At 38.6% G+C, this 21,267-nt stretch overlaps 1 protein-coding gene across 5 annotated transcripts in view; it reads right to left on the bottom strand.

Annotated features, from left to right (window-relative positions):
- Nucleotides 1-21,267, bottom strand: part of usp32 (ubiquitin specific peptidase 32) — a 63,672-nt gene that overhangs the window by 23,841 nt on the left and 18,564 nt on the right. For all 5 annotated transcript variants that reach the window (XM_051398065.1, XM_051398070.1, XM_051398066.1 and 2 more), the window contains exons 3-12: nt 13,703-13,808; nt 11,942-12,060; nt 10,900-11,059; nt 2,947-3,078; nt 2,649-2,756; nt 2,157-2,272; nt 1,488-1,550; nt 1,027-1,110; nt 859-920; nt 576-678 (exon numbers count right to left, since the gene is read on the bottom strand). In XM_051398065.1, the coding sequence (XP_051254025.1) occupies nt 576-678; nt 859-920; nt 1,027-1,110; nt 1,488-1,550; nt 2,157-2,272; nt 2,649-2,756; nt 2,947-3,078; nt 10,900-11,059; nt 11,942-12,060; nt 13,703-13,808 (1,053 nt within the window). The remainder of the gene's footprint in view (nt 1-575; nt 679-858; nt 921-1,026; nt 1,111-1,487; nt 1,551-2,156; nt 2,273-2,648; nt 2,757-2,946; nt 3,079-10,899; nt 11,060-11,941; nt 12,061-13,702; nt 13,809-21,267) is intronic.

Below are 21,267 nucleotides of genomic sequence, written 5' to 3'. Positions count from 1 at the left end.
TTTCATTGAGTTGGGCTAGTCGGTTTAGGTTGCGGCGGTGAGTGCATAGCCAAAAAAAAAAAAAAAAAAACTGTGGCAGAGAATTTGAAATAGAATCAGCTTTAGGAAAATTCAACCAGACATCATGCTGCAGTGGTCAATCCGGCTATCAGACCAGTCTAACTGCTCCACAGCTGCCTGAAATATCACTGAAACCTGGGGCTATCCAGGCAGAGATCATGGACCAAACTATGATACACTCCCAGCTGTGTCCTCGCTTGGTTTACTTTATGTACCCAGCTTTGACGTCCGCATCTGATATAGCGATACCAAGAAGCTTCTTTTGGTTTGTGTCCCTTTGTTAAAGGGAGACAGAGAGATGGCAGTGGTTGAGTGACCTAGAGAATGAATAAGGAGAGGGAACGCAGGTAGAGAGAAAGGCGGTGAATCTGAGAAATGAAACATTATTTTCTGATTGTTTCATAACAGTTACGATCTAAATCGCAAATATACAGCACAACACCACCTGATTTGGTCTGAATGCATAATCACATCTTTACTGAGCAACACATATTGCCTTCTTTAACTGAACTTACGTATTTAACATAGTCCTTCCACTGCTGCCACCACAGCATGGAGATGAGGAACCAGTTCTGACCTTGCTGCAGCCCATGTCTGCTCTCCCTCTCTAGCCAACCCCTACACACACACACACAGACACACAGAGACAGAGACAGAGACAGAGAGAGAGAGAGAGAGAGAGAGAGAGAGAGAGAGAGAGAGAGAGAGAGAGAGATAAAAACACAAATCCAAAGGAAAACATTCCTTAGGTCCTCAACACTGTATATGATTTTAGAGATAAAGAGGACAGGTACGTACCTGATGATTTGTCCCTCCTCCTCAGGAGTACCAGGCCTGAGCCCCAGGACTATGTGGCACACCTGGACCAAGAAAAACACACAGATATACGCAAAACAAATGATGATGAATAAATACTGTGTTTCAATTTCAACAAGTTGTGCAACTACAGTATGTGGGTGTACTGACCTGGAAAAGCAGGTTTAAGAACTCATTGGCTAAAGCGCTCTTCACACTCCAGATCTGATAGTCCTCCAGGGTCAGGTGACCCAGCTGGTGAGGAGTAAAAAAAAACCCCCACAAAAGGTCAGTATTACTCAGATTCACTATTCTCAAAGTATACACTGCTCTGAGACATTGAAAAGGATGGAAAATCTATTCATCTGCTACAGTTATTGTGAATGAAAATAGCTTAGAGGTAAGACAAGAAGGCAGGAAACTAGAAGGTTGCTGTGGGTGTACAGGGCAGCTCCCTGAGTATGTGGATGTGGATATGAATGCAGGTTGAAGCTGGAGTTGAGTGTCAAGTAGTGCTGACTTTCTCTAAATCAAGGTTATAAAATCAAATTATATCATGGGACAGAAGTCAAAGGATTAACTTCCTGGCAGCTACATCAATAAGGATTCTGTCACCAGGAGTTGTGTCTCACCTTGGTTGTGTCGTGCATCTTCAGGATGCCCTCTACTATGTCTGACACGCTACTCTGCAGCTCCTGCAAGGTAACAAAATATATTAGCATTAAGTAGCGAACACCAAGCACCTTATCCTCAGCTACTGCTGTGAAATGCTTCTGCAGGTTGCAGCAGGTTAGTTTAAGACTTTTAAAAACCTTTTAAAAGACTTTCATGGATGTAATTTAAGACCTATTTCACGTCCATACATAAGGATATGAAGGAAAAACAGCATTGGTTCAATGTCAGTTGCATTTTGTAGTTATTACAGCATGATCAATAAAAATATTTCCCAAAAACACATTTAAAAGTGAGACTGAAACTTTATACTAGGAACTTTATTAATCTAATTACTTTTTAACACCTGTCAAAATCATATTTTCATCATATTTAAGTCTGTAATTCAGATTTTTTAATTTTAGACTGAAATTATACAACATATACAAAAGGTTTACTGGGCTCAAACATAAAAAAAGAGAATGTGACCTTCAATGTCAGTTAGACACATGTAAGCAACATGACGAGAGTCATGATGTGACAATAACAAATTAAATAAGGGTTTGATGTTTAGTACAATCATGATGACGGCCTTAGTCCACATAGAGTGATTACCTACATCTATGTTCGGTGTGTGTTTGTGAACTTACAGGGAGTGTGTCTGTACGATTGTCCTTCCACACCTCCAGCAAGGCCACCACCATTTCATGGAGTTCATCTCGAGACAGAATGCCATCTCGGTCCACATCAAACACTTTGAAGCAAACTGGCAGTGAAAGAGAGAGATGAGATGGTGACATACAGATATGGTTATAAAGCACAACGCTGCTCTCTGCTGCCTGGAAACCCAGCACCCTGCTGTTTAGTCTATTAGCAGTAAATCCAATACGTTTCCATTTCTGCAAATGTAATTTCAGGCACCAATGAGAACTCTGATGACAACAGTGATTGCGCACTAATGACCTACAGAACCAATCAACACTTTCCAGAAACAGTCACTCGACAACTTACATTCAAACTCCAGACAACAGCTACAAAGAAGAAACAGACTGAGTTTCTTACGATAAAAAGGCTTGATCTGACTATGTGAAGACTCTGGGGTTTGTTTATCTGTAATGATATCAAACCACAGCATGGCTTACATTTCTGCCTTTCAGCAACAGGCCCCCTGCAGCACGCTGAGAGTCCACAAGAGATCTCTTTAAAGTCGATGTGATTGTCCCGATTCTCATCGAAGGCGTGAAACAAGCCTGGAAAACAACATCAAAAACACAGATATATTAGATAATATTTGTCTTTGAAGTGGGCTGTAATCGCTGGTGAGGGATTGCATTGCAAAGCCTAATGACCTACATAGGGCCATGATGATCTTATTTATAGATTCATGCACTTAATACCCCCCATGAGACATGTGATAAATACAGGTAAATATTGTCTTACCTTCACTCAGTGAGGCATGGATGGGAGGAGAAACAAGAGGGACAAAGGTTTCCAAGTCAAAGCGGCCGGTTCTGGACTGGGCTTTCAGCAGCCAGTAGCGCTTCTCCAAGTCTATGATATCTGACTCCTCCACTAGAAGATAGAAAACAGAGAAAGCCAAAGTCAAAAATACATATAATACATATACATATGTATAATGTATGTAGCATGATGTAATAATGTAATGGAATAATAGCTAAAGATCCTCTCCAGACATGTTTTTAGACATAAATACAAATAGTCTTCTTGGAACAATAATGTGCGTCTAAAAAGGGATCATTTTTGCATTAAAATCCTTAAAAAATAATCTCCTCCTTGAGCTTATCTATTCACATCCAACCGCCTCTATCATAACCAACCAAAATATCTCATGCCCTTTTGCAATCAGTCGTGGAACTCGTCAGGGGTGTCCCTTTCCTGTTCTCAATTATTATTGAACCGCTAGCAGCCAGTATTAGACAAAGTTGTCTAATATCGCCTATCAACATTTATGGACAAGAGCATCATATTTCACTGTATGCGGACGACATTCTTTTATTCATTTCTCATACTCAAGCTTCAATACCTCATCTTTTGACTTTAATTAGCAACTTTGGCAGACTCTCCGGATTCTCTGTTAACTGGGACAAAAGTGAGTTGATGCCAATTTCTAATTTTCTAACAAAAAAACTCATTTCTAACTAAGTTGATATGACATATGTACAGTCTACTCCTCTTAAAAAAGCTTTTAAAAGACTTTTCATATCTTGGTATAACTGTGACTAAAGACCCTGAGGACCTTTTACAGAAGAATTGGTATAATAAGATTGAGCAACTTAAACAAAGTATACATTTTTGGAAGACTCTTCCTATTTCTCTTGTAGGTAAGATTAATGCAATTAAGATGATTGCACTGCCACGTTTCCAGAGAAACTTTCTACTTTCAGCAGATGAATGTGAAAATATCCTTCTAGTGTCAAACTCTGCACAGACAGCATTCTACACACTGAAGATCAAACATCACACTGTTGAAACAACAAGTTTTCGTGTGTGGAGGGGGCCTTTTATGTAATACTGCTGAACTGTTACCTTCTATAATGCATAAAAATGGGCAAAAGTATAAACTACAAGGTATAATGAATAATGAAAAAGGTCCTTTAGTGCAGAGCAGCAAGAAAACGTGAACAACAGGGCCTGCTTTCATCAAGGACTGGTGCTGGTGACTGGTGGGTGGAGAGCTGTTATAGCAGTGTGGGAGTATGGAGAACAACAGTGACACCACCCCTACACTCTTCATCACACAATAGCTGCTGGAAGAAAAGACATCCTGTGGCGCTCAGCAGAGCACCTTAGGGGAAGTTAGCTTAGTCTTCTCAGCCTGACCAGAGTGTGGTGAAGGGGGTGGAAGGTGTCGGTCATGAAAACCAACAGCTTGGTCAGCATTCCACTCTCTGCAGTCACTGGCTTCAGTTTTATTAGCTATGAGCTGGTTTAGCCTCATGGCACTGTCCATCTTCACACCTTCTAACACACTATAGTATACTAGACATTTTTCATTTTCTTTAACATGAATTTCTAAAATTTCAGCAAAATAAAGATAAGTAGTAAGTGCAGGTTTCAATGAACAACCTTTCTACAGATATATTCAAGAGGATGCAACAAATTAAATAAATATGTAACATTCCATTGCTGCTTTCCTCCTATGAGGGGCAATTTGTTTCATTATTTTAATGACTCAACCCTGTGATGTTGTAAGAGCTGAAATGATTAGCCAAATAATCAATTGTCCCTTCCTACGCCACGCCCCTCTGGCAACTTCCTCCTTTCCTGTACTTTGATATGCTATGTGCTTGTCTATACTGAAAAGACAACCACATTTCAAAGATGGTTAAGAGATAAAGGCGACATATGTCACTTTTATCTTTTAACAGTCTTCAAAATTTTGTTAAGCTATACTAGCACATAGCATATCTAAGTATAGGGTAGGAAAAACTTGACTGAGCCTTGCTCAACTGTTATTGGAGAACAGAGCAAAAAGAGGTGGTACTAAGGAAGATTCAATTAGTTGACAGAAAATGCTATTTTGATTTATTGTTTTCGTCTTTTTTCAAGCTACAAATGCCAAATATTCTTGGGTTTAAGGTTTTCTAAATACAAAAATGTATGATAGTTAACCGACTATTTGTGGGTTTGGACTGTTGAGCAGTCTGAACACAGTAAACATTAATCAAAAAACCATAAACAAAGTAATCGATAAGGAAAATTATTGTTTGCTGCAGCCAAAGTGGGAATACCCAAGTTAAATAATGCAACAATAAACAAAATGAAGTAACCTATTTATACTGTTGTTAATTAGAGCACTTACATGTTCTGACCTAGTGAGGAGCAGAGTAAACATGATAGCAGTCATGATACCATAGCAAATCCAAGGGGGTTACATAATGGCTACTGGGTGGATCGTGTTTGACTCAACTTGTAATCAAGTGATACGGATGAGACCAATATAGCATAGAAACCTCTGCCAGGGCCAATGAAGCAGCCTCCCTTTTCAACATGGTAATCCACAGCTTAGGGTAATAGGATTCAGCAGCTAGACAGCTAGCCTTTGGCATGAAGCCAATATGTATGACAGGTGTCAAAAGACGCGCAAATCAAATGGCAGTCAATTCCTGGCACAAAGTGGACTTTGGCTTCCCAGTTGGGCTATTAAAACAACCTTCCTGAAAGCTCTTTTTTGCAGCTACTGGTCACAGTTTACAGTCAGATGGGATGATGGTGGTTGTGGTCGGCTGGCCCTGGAGAATGGCACTGTCTGAGAGGGGTGTTCCTCTCTCATCCAGGTCCAGTTGTGAACATCAGGACAGTTAACGTTGGGATGACTGGGAAGCACTCAATCACCTTTTTACTGCCTCTGAGCAACTCTGCTTCCTGGCTAAGACGTTTAAACTTAAACAGACTAAAAGGGAGCACCGAGTACAAAATCAATGATTCAGAATGTGAGGGGGACTATATGGAGATGGCATGGAGAAAATAATATGAAACTGATAAATTATTGAGGATTATGGACGAAAGCAGGGCGCGAGCACTAGAGACTCATGACTACCTTTTTGTCTCAAAGCTCAGTTGGACATTGCTAACTCAACAAAAAACAGGGAAGAACACTTCCTGAGCAATAATCATAAAACAAGCACACGCTCACCCACCCACTGTGTATTAAGCTCAATGTCAGTAAATTGTATGGAACGGTACTGTAGCTTTTTGAATACATCCATGATTAGCCCTGGTGTACAAGATGGAAAATAAATACATGTGTTCATCATGCTGAACATTTCTCATGACAGCTGTGCTACCTTCTGACTGCTATTCAATAAAACTCATTACCCCAACTATGGATCGCCTACTGCACATCTTCCATCCATCTCAGGGTCGCTCCCTGCTTCTATACACATCAGTGAAGTGCTTGAGGTTACATCAGTGACACTCTTTGTTGGATTTGAAATCTTTATAATTATGACAGACTTCCAAATCTGGCTTTGTCAGTCTCCAAATGCTTAAGGATCTTAAATGCATTAAAAGTAAATGAGCCTAAAGACTTCCCCTCCTGCCACTTTTAAGATACAGACCATCAAGGGTCTGTATGACTCTTCAGCCACAGGTCTTTAAGCAAACACTGCTAATACAGATTTCTTGAAAAGCACTATATGCCTCACAAGCAGGGCTGGGTATCCACTGACATTTTTCAATACTATTGCCGATACGATACAGTGCTGATACCTAATGGATACTATCCTAATGTTGACTGAACTCAAACAGCCATTCAAGAACTAAAAAAAGATATATCAGGAACTATCTGATCAAAAGTTAGAAAAGACAAATAAAAAATATAAATTCCAATTTATTTCTCTTTAAACCAATGACAAAAGTCAATCAGATGAAGCAGCCTTTTTTATTAATTAACAAACCGCTCTATCAACTGCTGTTCCAGAAGTGACCATGAACAACAATCACATTAATCTGACATTAAAGAACAACACTGGACACAAATGACTCCGAATTTACTGCATCTGTCTCTATGGCAGGTGCCTTGCCTGGCCTGATACCCACCTAAAGGTGCGACTCTCTCCGAGTGGCAGCAGAGATACCATACCATTATCCAGGGAACATCCTTAGAGAGGGGCTGCCACAGCCAGCATGTACCATAACAAACTCCCCTTGTGTTAACCGCTCACAGAAACTACGTAATCCTGTCCCAAGGGCTGCTATTCCCACACATTGCTACTCTCATAATATTGTGACAGCATCTAAGGCTAGCAAGTTAGCAGAGGACTCACAGTGCAAAGCCCTGCCATGAGTCAAGCCCTACGTTCTTGTTCTGTAAAGAGTCATGAACCAGGAGTGTGTCAGTCACTCTCTCTCTCCCTTCAACACACATACAGAGACACAAAGTTAAGAGGATAAGCTGGGCAGATTAAAGGCAGCATCTAGGTTCTCTTGACAGGCCAGGTTCTTTCCAGCCCTCTGTCCTTAATTGGCAAAATAAAGCCTGGCTAAATTTACTTGGCCTGCAACTTTAAAGAACTGCATCACTGTATGTTTTTAATTTTCCATGTGCTATAATAGATCACATCTTCCTTGTAACTTTTGGACTTACAAATATAAATCTCTAAATGTCCCAACAAAAAGCCTGTCAAACAATACAGAAATATAATTTCTGTTCCCTAATCTCCAATCTAAAAACATGTTACTGCTGGGTATTGTTTGAAATTTTTCAGCTGGTACTGTTACAATCACAGACTTTTGTAACAGATGTTAGGACTTTTTCTCTCCTGAAATCATTGGGACACGTCAGCTCAGGGTATCTGAGTGATATAACAGTGCTCTCTTTTCCTCAAATTAAATCTGTATAGCACACTGTGTGGAACTCATTGGGAACTTTTTGATGTAAGGCAACATGAGGTCAGGGATTGCTGTGGCACTAAAAGCTAAGTTGGCCTCTGTCCTGGCTGACAGAGGACTGCGTAAACCACTGAATTTTATAATGAAATTGACAAAGAAATTATGTGGATCGGTCACGCCATGGTCAATACCTGATCTGCTGAATAACATCTGTTTACACATCCGGTATATTGGATTGGTGCATCAACCATTTAACTATTCATTTAATATCTATCGACAGACATACAAACAAGGTTTCCCACAATTTTAAATGAAACAAAAGAAGCTGAAGTTCTCAAATGTTAAATGCCGTCTTAAGACAAGAGCTTTGGCTAAACAGAATAAAATTATTATTTAAATCAGCAACTACAGTATGTGTGACAAGATTACCAATCTGACCACACATTCAATGCCGGTTTTCAGTACATGACAGTTTTTGATTCTCTGCGATATGGACACATTTTGGTTGGTACAAAAACAAACGTTTGAAATGCAACAAAGGTCCTTGGTTAGAACTGAACCTGCAACACTAGTTATATGGTATGCATCTTAACCACTACACAGCAGACCTTTCACTTAATTAAAGAAGCAATACCACAATGTAAAAATAATGTTACAAAAAGTTTCTTTAGTAATATACACTTAAAAGTATCAAAAGTAAAAGTACTTACTTAGCCAATTTCAGAATAAGTATATAACTGGATTATAAGTACTGATGCATTAAAGTATACAGTAAGCACTACTAATGTTGCAGTTGACAGAAATAGAGCTAATTTTAAATATATATTTTCTTCCAGGCAGCTTAATCCATAATAATACATCAATGTATAAATTGATTTTTTATTTAGTATTTTTAATCTGAATCTGTAAGCTAACTAAAGTTGTCCATGTAGTGGAGTAAAAAGTACAATACTGGCTCCCAAAATGTAGTGGAGTAGGAGTATAAGGTAGCATACAATGGAAATACAGTTGTGGTAGTTGTACTTTACTTAAGTACAGTACTTCAGTAAATGTACATAGTTACATTCCACCACTGCCACTTGGTACTAGGCTACCAGGAACCCTGTTCAGTTTTTTTTGCATGTAACACACACAGGGTTATATCACCACTGTCACAGATAAAATGTGTAATATATTTTTATGACTTTTTTGAAATGCTGGTATACCATTTTCTTTAAAAAAAATTGTACAACAGTATTTTTTCACTATCATTTTCAGTTCCTTAAAAGAGCAAAAATGACTTGAGAACAGATCTAAACAGGTTGTGCAGTACAGTCCAACAGCTGCACTTTGGGTCCACAGGTGCCATATTGACCTCCGATAGTTTCCCCACTAGAGTAACATTATTGTCATTTTCTCCCTTGGTTGGAACTATTAAGATGGGTAACAGATCTGTTGGATGGGCAGCAGCAATTTATGTTGTTTTAAAAGAAAGAGCTTACTCTGTATACTGACATCAATGTTCAGTATCTTCCACTATCACAAAGGTTAATAAATGAAAGAAAAAAATAGTGTGTGGAATTGATACACTTTCCAAGGTTGTTTTAATAGACTAAAGAAACCACCTTGGGAAAAAAAAATTATAATTGAGCTCCATGTCAATTAGCTTGTTGAGCAGCTGAATGCCACCCAGGGCTTCCAGTAATTTCATTAATCCTTAACATTAAGCAACAATAACACAAACCACTCAGATTCTTCAGTTCCTTAAAGTCAACCTTGGCATTAGAAGCTTAAATAAAAAGAAACATGGCTTTCACAGCTATGGAGGATCACATTAACTAGTGCAGTCTGCATGGTGGAGTGTGACCGAGAGGAAGTGGATATAGAAAGCGGCAGTGGGAGGAGAGAGACCTAGGTGAAGGAGGGATGGAATAATGAAAAAGGAAAACTGAGTGAAAGGAGGAGAGTGAATGACTGAGGGTGATAAGTTGAGCCTGTCAGTCATTTCCCGGGGTGCTCACTGCCACTGACTGGGAGGGGTGTGAACAGCAATGCAATGACTCCATCTAAGCTTTAACAACTGTTGTGAGCCATTTGTGGTATTTCCTGAGACATCTGCACTCTACAAGGGAGGCAGAAGGGGGGAGGAAGATGCAGCTGGGGAACTATCTGCTGGTAGAAAGAAGCACAGTCTTGGACTGTAGCAGGTCCCTGTTAAAGCCGTAAGTATTTTGAAGTCCTAGCAGTGGATTTATAGCCGACAATTGAATTTGCTCCAACATTTCCAAAATGTTTACCTTTTGTCTTGATAATTTCAGCCAAATGTCCATTTCCACAGAACTTAGTTATTCTATCAGTAAAATCAGTACAAAGCCAGTCATGTCATACTCACTCTGCTGCCCTTTAACAGAAATAATGTTTTCATTTGCTATTTAGTTTTACTTAGCAGTTGCTTTGATCAGTTTTAAGCTACTGCAATTGAAACTCAAAAAATAGATTCCAAAGTTTATCTGAAGCTAATATGAGCTTTCAGCAGTCTGAGTTAGACAAATCAAGGTTGCTGTCTTTGTAGAGGAAAGTCCCAGCTGAGCTGCAGTAAAAGGATAGGAACATAAAGAGTGAATTCTGTACTAAAAAGGCTGCAGCTTTGGAAGATATGCACTTAGATTTAAAATAAACTTTAGAATACATTTTTGCACAAAACAGGAACTGTGGATTTTGTCCCCCTTCACTTCTATGGAAAGTGCTTGAGGAAGGGATCTTTCAGCTGACAAAATGCGCGGTCACCCTAGACAGTAACAGTAACTTGTGCTACTCAGAGAAGATTGGTGAGTATGAGATGACTCTGTTGTACTGATGGAACTAGTGCTGTGGAAATGTGCATAATGCTGAGTTTACCATGTGAGACATTACAATTCAGATATGCCAAGCATATATTAGTGACTGGCCATTACCTGAAGAATGGCTTTTATTTAGGACAGGTTATTAACTACTTGAGCATGAACATGAAAAATATTTGCCTATGGGGACATGCAATAAGGGTGTGTTTTTGTGACTTACAGTGTGTGACGCCTGCCAGAGTCTGGTAGAAGGTGGGTGTGTCGCTGTCATCCGTGAGTGTGACACACACTCCTCCAGACAGAAGCCATCTGGACAAAGTGAAGGCCTCCTTGTTCTGTAGGAGCCAGTTTCTGAAGCGCTCATAGTTCACCTTGTCACCCTGCCACACACACAGACAGACAGACACACACACAGACACACACACACACACACACACAGAGCATTTAGTTGCCGCTATTGCAAATTTACTAATGACGATGCAACTGCGTAATAGCATCAAAACCAGTTAAAGGTGATTAATATTTCCTTCCAATCCGGACTGAATTCTGCAGTTACAGATTTTGACCATCATTCCTCAGTAAGCTGGAGATGAGGAGGAGATCTGGGAGCATTTTATAGTCCTGTATCTAGTTATCATGATTGATTTCTCATGTTTTACAGTCTGTTCACACGGATATAGGCTAAAAAAAATGACATTAATTTTGTAAGAAAAGAAAAAATATTAAAAAACAATATTCTGGGCCCTGGACAAATATAGTTGAATACCCCTGGAACAACCCATTCACATCATATCAATAATTAAAGCTTATAAAGTTTTTAGTTTGGAATCAGGGTCTTTGGTATTTGGTTCAGGTAGCTGGTGAAAATAAAGCAAATTTAGAAGGCTACATTTATAGGCTACTTAATATTAATCTGATCTAACAGGCTTTTTATTATACAGTACTTTCCAAAGTTGTTTGGGGTGGGTTGTGATTTGAAAGGTTCTTTTGTATTCTAATAACCAGTACAATAACTCTCTGTGATGCCAAACTTTGCATTATCCAACAATAGCTGTTTTATGAGCATGTGACAAACACCTCTGTAATGATGACAACAAACTCAATGATGAGCCAAGGAGGGAGTGTGGGCGATATGCAAGTTATCATTCTGAAGCTCACTTGTTATTACCAAGTCCAGACTGAGGTAACAGACACATTTGACTAGCATGGTTGTGTTTGTTTATGTGTATATCAATGTGTATATCAATGTGGCGTTTGCTGACCTCACTGAAGCACTTCTTGAGGGAGGCTGGGACTTCTCCATCCAGGATCTGCAGAACTGCTTCTATATCTTCCCTTGCAGCGTATCCGCCCAGATCGCTGGCGAACAGGCTGAAGAGGTCTGTGAAAACACACACACACAGAGACAGAGTCAGAAGAGAGTTAAGCTTTATCACAGGAAGGCAGGCCTCTTTCACGTAGCTGCAGTTAGGATGATAGAAGCTACAATGTCAATAGCGTCCTGATGGATTAGACTGCCTGCAACACATCAAGCACAACTATCAGAATAAGTATAAGGAAAAGACAGAGAGACACACGGGGATAGAGACAGACAGAGAGAGATGAAGAGGCTTATAGAATAGCAGGAAAGAAATGTGAACCTGACAAAACATTTGAATGCCATCATGGTTGTTAAATGATGAACTAAGTCAAATTATAATAGTATCTGTCTAAAAGCTGCATTTTCCACCCAAAGTACCCAAGAAAGGTTCCTTTAGCCCATTGTTGTCTGTGTTTCCTCCCAGTGAAGATTAGATTTCCGGAAAGTACAAGTCCTGCTTATTTTGTACAAGGACAGTGTGAGGTGACTGAGAGTTGGAGTATTTTTAAAAGGCATGGAACTCTCCTGGTTGAATCATCAGTACAAAACATGGGCACTTGTTATATCAGGTTTTTAATAAGAGGCATGTGGATATGAAAACATAAGTAGAGATGGAAAAACAACTCGCAAGTTGCATTTAACCACAAAACATCCAATCACAGAGCCTAAAAATCTGTTCCGAGCACTCTTTAGGGACGTAAAACATGAAGATTACACTCTGTAGAAACCCAGTAACATTCAGTAGGGGCCATACAATACGTATCGCAAAACAGGGGCTACCATTCAATATACTGCAATACTGTAAGCCAACAGATATATTGTGATTTTTTTTACATCTAATTTTAGTCATAGTATAAAGAAAACACCTCAATATGTATAAAATCTGAGTAACAAAAACTTTCTTTACGCAACCAGAACAGTGGAATCTGCATATTTATCACAGTCCCTTCAACAATCAACATCATAGCCCTCAGTACGTTTACAACACTGCGGTTGGGGGTTTAAACACAAAACAGTGTTTCTGAGAATCCATACAATACTACAAAACAAAATATTGCAATACGATATTGTTCTATATTTTCTCATACCCCTAATATTCAGAAGCTTGAATCAACTGAGGGATAATTTTGGATGAATTCAGCAATAACAATGTGGTGTTGTCTTCCAAATTGTAACATTAAAATATTCTTCATCTATCCATCCACCATGCCAAACTGATGTAAAAAAACCCTGATTTTTCTAAGAGACAAAGTCAAAATAATTAAGAACATAAACCTATAGTATAAAATGATCCAGCAGACTTTTCGTTTTTAGTGTTTCAGTGAGATATTGAGGATATCATTAAAAGGAAACTTTAAAAGGGAATTATAAAGTCGGGGAACATACTTATCAACTCTATGGGCTCTCAGACTACAATAAATTAAACATGGCTTGATGTGTATATATAAGTATAAAGTATATACACACCTATATACATATATATGTATATGTAATAATGATATGATGTGTTTTTTGGACACTGAATGATTCAATTTGTTCAAATCAGATTATTTTGTCATTACATTGAATGTTGTTGTTGGTAGCACTATACCCTATGACAGATTGGAGAACAACATAAAACCAAAACAACGGCATCAACACAGACTCATCAGAAACAACTTACACTTGGCCTTCTCCTCATCGCGTCCTCGGGTCAGAAGCACCAGACCCACGATCAGATTGTTGAAGTGCAGCCCTTTGGACGTGCCTCCAAACGAGGTGTAGATCACCTTAAACATATAAAACGCACAGGACAGGTGTGTGAAAAACAGCGGAAAACTTCGTATCATCTCATGTTCACACTGTAACACGATCAACACTTTAGCAGAAGTCCCTTCATTCAGAACAGATTTTTACCAAAGTCATCAGCTGTCACCAGTGAGTCACAGCATTACAGCATTTTCTCATATCCATGCCATTGTAATTGTATTTCACAGACAATAAAATGGGCTCATTCATCATTTACAACTGTAAAATCCAATAACGCAGTCATGCAATTAAGACGACCTTTGTGCAAAAGTTGAAATAATGCGAAACCTACTGTGAGGTAATGTGCTGACTATGAGAGGCTTTGTGTGATGAGGACATGCCCCATTTCCTTAACATCATTTACACTTCAGCAGCAGAGCTGGGCACGCTGGCAGATGAGTTATGTCACGGGGTATCCCATTACAACATTACTGTGTTTGTGGTTACAAATGTGCATTCAAAAATCATGTTTTGGTTCGAGCAGAATCTCTCCCCAACCCACACACGAAGAAACATTTGCAACCTACAGTGCCTGAAATCAGTGATGGGGGATTTTGCTTCAAGAAAGACAGGAAGAAGAGAGGGCGAGAAAGCGCAGGAGACAGTGGGCGAGCAAAAAACCCGAAGTAACTGAAACGTATCTTCATCTGGTATTTGTTTCACTGTGGTCATTTACTAAAATTAAAAACAGCAGCAGATCAAACACTTAGGAATACTCTGTTTTTTTTTTTATGATTTGTTTTGGTGCATTTAAGTTTCAATTCAGTACCCTTTGATGAAAAACCATACAGAAAATATTAGAGAGACAGACAGATACTGATGCTTGTATGCTTCTTAGACTAGAGATTGCGCAATACCACTTTTTCATGTCCGATACAGATACCTCAACCTTGAGTGTCTGCCGATACCAAGCCGATACTGTCTTTTTACCTCTCATAAACAACTACGCTGTTAACACTTTTTATGGCTGCACTTTACTTACCCTAGCCAAATAAAAAACATCATTCATGATCCAATCAGATCGGCACACCCCTACCTTAGACCACTACCAGTCACTAGAGGCTGCATTGCCTTTTAAATCATGTCGAGCAGCACAAGCTCTCCAAGCGATTTCTTTCTTGTGTGTTGTATTGATGCATCAGTATTTTCTTTAACGATTTACTTTATTGATCAGAGAGGCTTTCAGTAATTGCAGAGATGTCAGTGCAGGCAGTAATGGCTTGTGTCCCTTCCAATGTTGAGACCAAACGTACACCCTTTTGCAATGACCATATCAAAATCTATGATTTTGTTTTAAGAGGACACTGAGCCAATAGAGGGTTATGTTTTGGGGGTGTGTTCGCCTATAGCTGGCTGCTGCTTGCTGGTCCCACCTCAGGTACCACTCTGTTGGCTAGATATGGATACCTGGCTCTTAACAACTAACATCATGGTGGAAAGAAATTAACCTAGATGAAAGCTTCCCAATATCCCTGGAGAAAATTACAGTTGCTGGGGTGTCGTAGTGATCTAGTGGTTAAAACACATCATATCCCTGGTTCAGTTCCCAGCTTCGCTCCATAATTTCCCCTCTCCATCTCCCCTCATTTATACAATAATGACTTTTTGGTCGAGATGAGATGTTGAGAAGCCTTTGTGAAAATCAAACGTTCCTATTTCTGATACTGATACTTCCATGCCAGGGGGTGCTGTTGTCTAAATCAAAGCTGCGCTCAGACCATTAAAGAGCAGTGTGTGCTAATGCATGAAATTGTCTTTTATGTTATGTGAGCCGTGGAGAGGTGACTGTGCAGTCAGTGAGCTAATGAAGTGTGTCCATGTCAGTGGGTCACACATAGCAGAGGAGCTTCACTTGCGGTTTAAAAAAAGGGAAGTCGGAGTGTGTCATACTATGCAAAGTTCCAAATCCACCACCAAACTTCCCCTATCTGCTGCATTACAATCACCCTGACCTTATACTGTATCTGATATCCATATTATATTATACTGTGCCACATTAGGTTAACATGTTACAGTGTCTATACTGTAAAAGAAAAAATTAGCATCACTTAAAATTACTAGTAAAAGCTGCTTAATCAAGAATCTTTTAAACTTACAAAATGACTTCAAAGATTTTCGATGTAATCCTTTAACAATTTTTTTGAGCTAAAATAACTGATGGCATCACAGTGTTTATACTATATTAAATTTCTATATCAACAGACATACACACATTAACAGACTATTATTATTACTTCATCTTATTATTATATATATATATATATATATATATATATATATATATATATTTAGCTGGTGTATGTTTTTTTGCTATTAACCAAACCACTGTCACTTATCTTTTGTTAATTTTAAAGTATTTTTTACATTGTCCGAATTTCCCCTCTGAGGATCAATAAAGGATTATTTTATGGGCTTTTCAGTACTCAATTAATGAAATTAGGGCTGTGCAATAAAGCAACAGCAATATGTATTGCCAATAGACACTGCATCAATAACAATAAGAAAATTGTTCAATAGAATATCGATAGACTCCCTTAAATGCAGTAAGTGCAAACCGCAGTGAAAGCAAATAATGAATACGCCCTGGCTCATGAACAGCATATTCCTTGACAACAGAGTGTGCAGTGAGTGAATAAACAAAGCTGCAGCCACCCTTTGGTGTACACAACATATTGTCAGTCACGACCTGCATCTGTTAAATCTCAAGAAACGATCCACAGGCGGTCCACAGTGGAGAGGTACTCAGCAACAATACTGTATCACCAAACATTTAAATTACTACCTGTGTGCCTTGATCCAGTAAGAGGTTAAAGAGTTTAAACATATCTTTTTTACACCTGGTCTTCATTTAAAATAGGTAATTAAAAATGATCAATAATTATCGACTAAAATGAAACATTTTAATATAATACATTTTTCAGCAATATCAGCCAGCCCTAACTGAAACTACTGTCCCAACGGTTAAACAATACTATTCTTAAACCTTCTTCCTCTTAATACATGTTGATACAGTAATAGGTAGGAATCAAAGTATCAACAATATCAAATTATGAATACATTTTTTCCCCATTGATCTATTGAATAAAATATATATGAAATATTGCATAAAAATAGAGGGCCGACAATTTCTAAAAGTGAGTTAACTAAGAGTTTCGTTCATTTTGATATACAGTGCTGAATGAGTGTAGTACAGAGACATCTTGCCTGACAAACACTGGAGCAGCACCGATGACTGCACTGACTCTAGTCTTGTAGAACCACAGACATCACGGTACAGTATGATCAGTTTTTGCTAGAAGTAAACATAACAACTTCATTCACTGTAATATGATATTTAAAAAATGCATTGAGTGGTACAAAATTTGCATGAATGCCCCATGCTAGTCTCCTAAAGACTAAATTGGTAGACTATGCAAATCAGTTGGAGGCAGTAAGAAGACTGAGAAGGGGAACTCCACTGAACCTAAACAGAAAGATCCCATTACTCATCAGAGAAAGGGATTTTCTTTGTTGAGCATGAGAAAATTATGCTAGATGATATCAACAGGGGATGATGAAACAATACATTTATAACTTAAAGGTGCTTCCATGTTTACAGCTTCTCCCCAGCTTTATGGAGTTGGAACCCATTTGAACTAAACACAGAAATAGTTCATTTGCAAACTATATCTATGCTATATATTCAGCTGTGCTTGATTTTTCCAAACCACATCCTGCACACTGTATAAGACGACGTGTGTGAGGAATAAAATTTCCTACACAAGTAGACCGCCCCTCATGTAGTTTACAGCGGCATACTTCTTGTCAGTCTGCCTGACAGTGTGTTTACCTCCCTGGTGAGATGGCAGTGTGACATCTGTCACAATGTCAGAGCTCCAAAGACACGGAAAAGTGTTGTTTTGACTGACAATTTTATATTTATTAAATGAATCAGGCCACTATCTATGTCACACTATTTCAGGGCAGGAACAATGTTTAACATGCATGATAACTTTAGCATACTATATATGTGTATATATAATGACTATGGCATCCACACTGAATTTCTGAAATCCCAGAGGTCAGGTACTGCCACCAGTCTGGCCCCACAACCAAGGCTTTGAGGACATTTACGGTCATCACCGTAACTAAAGAGTCAAACTGAAAAGTGATCAAATTACGAAGCCATTTTAAAATCTTAACTCTTCCCAAGTCCCGCCCCTTTTTGCTCTGTGCTACAATAACAGTTGAGCAAGCCTCGATTAGAACCTTTCTCCTTTGCTGAACTTACATATTCTATGTGCTAGGCTCTCTATTGCATTTTTAAAGATGATTACAAGATATAAAATTTATGTAAAAAATATACCTTTTTTATAATTTTTTTATAAAAATAATTTTATTATAAAAAAAAAAAAAAAAAAAATAAATTTTTTATAAATTAAAAAAAATTTTTTTTAATTAATAAAAAAAATTAAATAAGAAAAAAAAAAAAAAATAAAATTTTTTTTTTTATTTTAAAATAAAAAAAAAAAAAAAAAAAAAAAAAAAAAAAAAAAAAAAAGAAAAATTAAAAAAAAAAAAAAAAAAAAATTTTTAATAAAAAAAAAAAAAAAAAAAAAAAAAAAAAAAAAATTTTTTATAAATATTAAAAAAAAAAAAAAAAATTTATTTTTTTTTTTTATAATAATATTATTTAATATTTAAGATGATGAAGGGAGCTGAATTAAAGCAGAATATTTTAGTTTTTCAGGTAACAGGGCTTCCAATAATAGAAATTACAGGATCAAAACAGATATGGATGAAAATATGAGGTGGCACTGAGCTACATTAACTAAAAGAACATCCTACGAAGGTAAAAAAGCCTGCATGACCCAGTCTGACCCAACCGTGTAGAATCATGTTAAACACAACTAATGGCATAACAACCAAATTTGAGCAGTTTGAAAAAAACAGATATTTTCATCCATTGCATGAAAACATGGGCTCTCTGTTGAGAATCACCGAATCTGTGTACCATCATCATCATCATCATCATCATCATCATCATCATCATCGTGAACACAAACAATCAAAAGAATAATGTGTTTTTTTGCACAAAGTGTTGCTGAGGTTTCAGCACACTGACTGACTGATTAGGCTCTGGCTGTCTTTGAACTGCCAGAATGTGCAGCAGCCATGTTTCTATTTGAAGAGACCAGCAACCTTAGATCTGGACCACTGTCACCGCAGTAACTGCTGCCATGGTGACAAAGGGGAAGAAGGATAGATGCTGAGAGAAAGGAGAGAAGACACGTGCTGTAGTGTTCAATGAATGGTAAATGGTAAATGGACTACATTTAGAGTGCTATTCTACCTTAACGGACAAAGCCCTTTCACTCACACACACGATGCACTCTAAAGACAAGGTACATGTTGTTGATGCATCCTGATGAAATGAGCGCTGTAAGAAGCATCATGGTGTACAGGGAACTCATTTTTGCTGCTCTGTGTTTTGATGTGTTAACAACAAGCACAGCAGAAAGAATGCAGGGTTTCCCAAAGCGTATTACAGCAGAGACGCACTGCCTTGCCTGAAATCATGCCCGCCTCCACAAAAGTCAGAAGATATTATTACACCTTTGTGAAATACAGCATTAACAGGGGGGGAGAGTAGAGGTGCTACATCACACAGCAAAGCCCACATTATTATTGAGTTGTCATCTACTAACTAGGGATGTCCCAATCTGAGCCCTTTAAAACTGCGTGTTCGACGATACCGAGTCTGATACGTAGGGCTGTACCCGACTGAGAATTTTGTCAGTCTAATCGGATTTTGATCTTCAATATGAAGATTTGACTTGGGGGGTTTATTCAGTTCAGCTCCACACTAAAATTCTATATCAGCAGTTCCTGCAGTGGAAATGCAGCTATGGGTCTCATGTTCTAGCCTACCTTTAATGCCTTTCTTCATGCTGCCCTCTGTTAACTATCATTCTTCTCACCTTCCATCACAGTTAGTTTTGTGGTCTCATTTTGACTTGGGCTGTAAAGTTTACAGCCACCATGCTGCCCTTTGTTTGTGTACAATGAAGTACCTAAAAGTGCAGATTGATGACAGAGAAAATATGAGTCAACTCGGGGTCTTCTTAACCAATGATTTGGATGGAAGTGGGAAGCCCCACTGATATGACGACACGCAGCACAGGTCGGAGTCAAACCCATGGCCGCTGCAGCAAGGACTCAGCCTTGGTACATGGAGCGCCAGCTCTACGAGTTAAGCTATAGGGCACCCCTGTAGTCCGACTATTGATAAAAGCACAAAAACAGTGAGAGGGTTGGGTGAGTAATATAATTGGTATATGCCCAAACACTGTGAAACACCAGTAACACTGACTACTGCGGCAAGCCTAGGGGCACAGCAGAATATTTCAGGGTTTTGTTGAGCAATTTCATGGAAAACTGACACTCTTGAATCATCATACTATAGAGTAATACTATAGGATTCACTTTTAAATCACACAGCTCAAACAATCCTGAATATTTCTGAGTCTGCCAACTTGAATAGCGAGAGGAAGAATGTCAGCTCTAAACTGTGGAGCTTAAGAGTGACAAACTGGGAGAAGTGAAGGCACACAGCTCACTCAGTCACAGTCAGATAGATCTCACGTCCCTCTCACCTATCTGGAGACCAGAGATGTGCATTATGGGAATGTAGGTGTTGCATATTGTCATATTGTTTTACCCAATATGCTCTGCGCCAAGTTGAAGTCAGACACTTACCTAATTCATCATCTTCCATCATTGATGGACATAAATGTATTCATGGCAACATTCAACTGATATTTATTCCTGTTAGCATTTTCCCAATAACAGAACTTTATCTGTGCTAATTTTGATGCATATATTTTGTGGAGCAGTTTACAAGGCTTTAGATTCAGTCCAAGGCATAGTGGGCTATTCCTACTGCCATTCTCCATAACGGATGGCCTATTGGTTTACACTTAAGATTGATCCCTTGCTGTCTAATGCCCTATCATGCTTTTCAAACAGGAAATACAAAACTCTACGGAAGAAAGCCTTTATGCCTTTTCAGGAGACCACTAGTGCAGCAGCTCTCAACCTGGTGTCTGTGGTGTCTTGGGGATGTTCCAGGGGGTCCCCAAAAAAATGGGGAATATTTAAATGTTTCTATTATTTCATTGACAAGAAGCCCAATGTATACGAATGACTATTCTGTTTATAGGTCGCACTGTTAATCTACCAATCTAGATAGACAGTTATGCCATAACTAAATCTTATCAGACAGGGATCACTGAGACTACAGCTTATCAAATACAGGTCCACAGCCTGATGGGTATCAGTTTGGAAGTCCTTGACACCGAAAAGGTTGAGAACCACTGCTCTAGGGGTATGCAGTGTCCAGTTGTCGCTATAGCCTCTGCTAGAAACCCCTAGCTGTAATACTATCCAGGCCAATATTGA

The sequence above is a fragment of the Dicentrarchus labrax genome, unplaced genomic scaffold (assembly GCF_905237075.1).
Source record: "Dicentrarchus labrax unplaced genomic scaffold, dlabrax2021, whole genome shotgun sequence".
In the NCBI taxonomy this organism is placed as follows: Eukaryota; Metazoa; Chordata; class Actinopteri; family Moronidae; genus Dicentrarchus; species Dicentrarchus labrax.
This window is presented reverse-complemented; position numbering and strand designations above follow the sequence as displayed.